The sequence below is a fragment of the Neophocaena asiaeorientalis genome, unplaced genomic scaffold (assembly GCF_003031525.2).
Source record: "Neophocaena asiaeorientalis asiaeorientalis breed wild unplaced genomic scaffold, Neophocaena_asiaeorientalis_V1.1 scaffold5, whole genome shotgun sequence".
Lineage (NCBI taxonomy): Eukaryota > Metazoa > Chordata > Mammalia > Artiodactyla > Phocoenidae > Neophocaena > Neophocaena asiaeorientalis.
Window position 1 is genome coordinate 4,740,727 of NW_020174698.1, and position 4,096 is coordinate 4,744,822.

At 37.0% G+C, this 4,096-nt stretch overlaps 1 protein-coding gene across 1 annotated transcript in view; it reads left to right on the top strand.

The window, feature by feature from the left end:
• Positions 1 to 3,885, top strand: part of MOXD1 (monooxygenase DBH like 1) — an 83,242-nt gene extending 79,357 nt beyond the window's left edge. The window contains exons 12-13 of the mRNA XM_024759011.1: positions 1,570 to 1,738; positions 2,272 to 3,885. Of these exons, the coding sequence (XP_024614779.1) occupies positions 1,570 to 1,738; positions 2,272 to 2,433 (331 nt within the window). The 3' untranslated portion in view covers positions 2,434 to 3,885. The remainder of the gene's footprint in view (positions 1 to 1,569; positions 1,739 to 2,271) is intronic.
• The last annotated feature ends 211 nt before the right edge of the window (positions 3,886 to 4,096 follow it).

A 4,096-nucleotide genomic window follows, 5' to 3' on the forward strand; every position in this document is an offset into this window, starting at 1 on the left:
CCCGCTAACCCCCAGCATTTCCCTGGTGATGAAGTTGATTTTCCTTTTTTCAAGACAAATATCTTAGCTCTTTGAAATGTAAATTTGATTTTTAATATGATTTAAAGTTATTTTATATTTAATGAAATATAAAGTTTTTAGTGTATTTAAAAGGACATTGTATGTAAATATAATGGTCAAATTTTTACTTTCAAGTCAAATTTTTACTTTATGCAAGTTTTTACATGTACAAGTTTTATTTTATACTAATTCTGGATTGTATCTCTGCAAGTCTTCACAGTGTATTTAATTTACAATGTTATAGATCTAAGGTCTTGCTAGATATGTTTAATGTAGTATGATGGTGATTGCTCTCTATGGTACTTTAAGGTCTCTGTGCAAAATAGTACATTTAAAACTCAACAAAGATATATTGACTTTAATTAAAGGAAAAAGAAGGTTAGGAATAAAGAATATAAAGATTCTCATATGTGACCTATTATTCATTGTCTTATTAGAGTACAGAGGAAATGATTTTGTTTTAAACATTAAAAATTTATCTTCGTAACTGTAAAAGATTAATAAAGGATGTTTAATTTAATTAAAAAGATAATATTCAATGTGCCTGAGTAGGTTATGTGTGTAAGAGAGAGAGTCGGTAGTGACATAATTAAATGAAGAAATTGTGAAGATCAAATATTAAAGATATAGATTCCTCAGCTGGATGTTAATTCATTGTTAATTACTGAAAATCACTGGAACTTCCTCTTGGGGTGTCAAGGGAGCCACATACCTACTGGTTACCCATGATAATCTCCTGGAAGGTCCGTGGAGTAGTTTGTGTAAATTTCTAAGCTATGTCAACACTTACACTTTTCCTTTTTTCAAGAATCAATAATATCAAACTTATATTTAATGAAAGGCATCACCTGAAGAGTGCCTCTTGAAGCTCGTCATGTCATTCTTCTGTGATTTTGTCCTTCTTTCTTGGACATTTAACATATATTTTTTTAGAGCAGCAAGTAGAAGCAGAATGTATCATCTGTAGAGTATTTTTTTCTCAATGGAATATTAAAAACACTGGTTCAATTTCAAATTTTTCAAAACTTTTTGTCACTTAGGCAAGCTAAAACAGGGCAGCCAGCAGTGGTCAGGCTTTTCAACAGCATGGAATTGAAATTTCCAACGTTGTTCAGTACCTTTTGAGATTCTATACGTTTCTTCATTACACTATTAGCATTATACTCGTCAGAACTGAATGCTTACCAGTTATACTGTTAACTAGAGCCAAAACAAGTACGTGAGGAATTACGAGGCTCTGGGGAAGCTTTCTAAGCCAAAACGATGTGTTTAAAAGTAATACCCATCTGTTACTAAACCGAGGAATTTTGTTTTTTTTAAAAGACTCCTTATTTTATATATATTTCTTCTAGCAACTGCTTAAGAGTTCATCAGTGCCTTGCATTAGGTTATCTGTGCGTGTAAAAATGAACAAGTATGAAGTCTATTTTAGAATGTTGAAAAGTGATGGAAACATGTAATGCTTTTGTTCTGAATATGACTAATTATGGTTATTTATTTTAAATTCAGGACCTGGCCTTTCATTATTAAAAGCCCCAAGCAGTATAAAAACCTTTCTTTCATGGATGCAATGAATAAGTTTAAATGGACTAAAAAGGAAGGTCTTGCCTTCAATAAGATTGTCCTTAGCCTGCCGGTGAACGTGAGGTGTTCCAAGACAGACAACGCAGAGTGGTCGGTAAGCCCCACTTTGTTTTAATCTTCGGGGAAACCAGATGTTACATCTTACCTGAATCCGCAACAGGTACAATCAAAGGAACAGACAGATATCCGTAAATCCAGTGGTCCAGCTCTTGTCACCTTTTTTGGTTCTCTTGGTATAGTATAGATTAGCCAAATCTTGTCTTTTGATATGTCTGCGAATTTATTCAGTGATTACTTAGATTGGCCCCAAACTCCTGATTCCACTTCCTTTGAAGAAGGCAATCTATTCTAAAACTAAAGTTGGGGTGAAGAAGGAATAAAATGGGATGAGAGCTTCAAAAAAAGACAGAGCGTGTTTTCTATCTCTTCTTTCCCAAGGGCGTGTCCGGCCCTCTTCGCCCCCTCGCTGGGAATCCTTAAGGTTCTGACACCGGGACCGTGCACAGCTTCAGCATCCATACCGCCACCCCTTTAAACCCTGCAGAAGCGCAAAGGCTGAGCAAGCTTGGCCACGGTCCTGCTCTTAAATCACACACTCAGTGGCAATGTCTGCTCTTTCCTTTGCAGATTCAAGGGATGACAGCATTACCTCCAGATATAGAAAGACCCTATAAAGTGGAGCCTTTGACGTGTGGAGCTTCTTCCACTTCTCTGCGTGGAAATGTGTCTCTCGAGCTGCTCCTGGGCTTCATGGTTCTGGGCGGCACGCTAAGCACCGCGAGCTTGTAATTACGTGCACCACGAAGCATGTAATCCTGTCGTGCTCCCTCACCGTGGTTTTCTGAGATCCGAACCTGACACTTAACGTGCAGGTTAAAGACACTTTGGGCGTGAAGGGTGAGGGTGAAGCTCTTGGAGACTTTCCTTTCACATGTTCCCTTCCTCCCCTCCCCCTCTTCCCAGACTGCCTGAGAGATGTCAGTCGGGTTCTCGTCTTTTCCTCAGAAACATCTGATAAAATGTATCGACCCCCAAATAGAGCAAAGCTGGCCTGACTTAATACAACCTCTTAAAAACTATGGATAAAGTCAAGTGGAAGTAAAAGAATTCTTTATATCCTTCTGTATTTCATTTTATTGAAATACTCCTTGTTATTTTACTTTTTAAAATTGATTTGGTTTCTATATTCCTTTTTTTTTTTTAATGTTTTCATCTTAAAGGTTTAAAAGGAAGTACTCTCCCTTCCAGCTGTCTTCCTCTTTATTGCTCTCTGGTGTGACTTCCCAGATGTAACAGTGGTCCTTCCTACCTTTCCGCGTTACCTGGTTCTGTCCTTTTCTGTGCATTACCCACAGACCTCAATGCTTTCTGATGGTGCCCATTCTGAGTCTGAGTCCCAAACTACCCTGAATCCATCTCAAAGTACTTTTTTTCCCAACCCTTCCTTGCTCAGCACTGGCCAGGTGAGTTTTTTCCTTGAGCTCTGTCACTATCTAAAAAGAAAGAGGCTATGGGAAACATAGAAATGGTACATAACTGATTGTAGGCTGAGGAGAAAATGTAATTGGCCGCAAACTCTGTGCTGTGAGGGGTGTTTTGTGGGGCTCCAGGGCAAAGGCCAGATAGTGTGAACCAGCTGAGGAGGGTGTGAGGTCCCTCTCTGACCATGGTGGGTGTCACACGTGTTGCATACTGGCTCGATCTGAGTCACAGTTGCTATTGTAGATGTATTTTCATATTAGATAATAAACTAACTTTCCATCGTAAAATTGTCACCAACTGAAAATCTTGTCACCTTATTTGGTTCTCTTGGTATAGTATAGATTAGCCAAATCTTGTTTTGTGTCTTTTGCTCATTTCTTAAACTAAGTCTGTTTGGATCATATTAATAAACTAAATAAAATTAAATTTTTGTGTGGTATCTTGCATACTCCTTGACAGAATCAAGTGGTCCAATACCGCTTGCTTTGCCAGTCCAATCAATTAAGAATGTTGCATTTTTCCATTCCATTTTTAGGCCATTTCTCCCTAGCAAACAATGTCTTCAACACAAACTGTATTATCTTTTACATAAATATTATGTTTCGGAGTTTCTCCTTCTTGATTCTCAGAATTTGTCCATCTAATGAAATACTTGTAATGTTTTTGAGGAATATTTTATTGTTAACTTCAATTCTTTTTATTTCATAAGTGCTATATCAGATTCTATGATTTTCCTTCTAAATATTTATGTAAGAAATATGATCATCTCAAACACTCCCTATTTGGAATTTCATGTTTATTTTTACTTCAGAATTTCTGAATCTGAGATATCAAAGTAAAATGATTTCCTTTGGAAATTGTGTAATATTATATTTGTTTTCATTGTTCTTAGTAAGGAAGGTGCGCATACTGGCTAGAAAAGGGTACACAGCTTTTGGAAACTCAAATCTTTGGAGCCTGGGGAATCTAT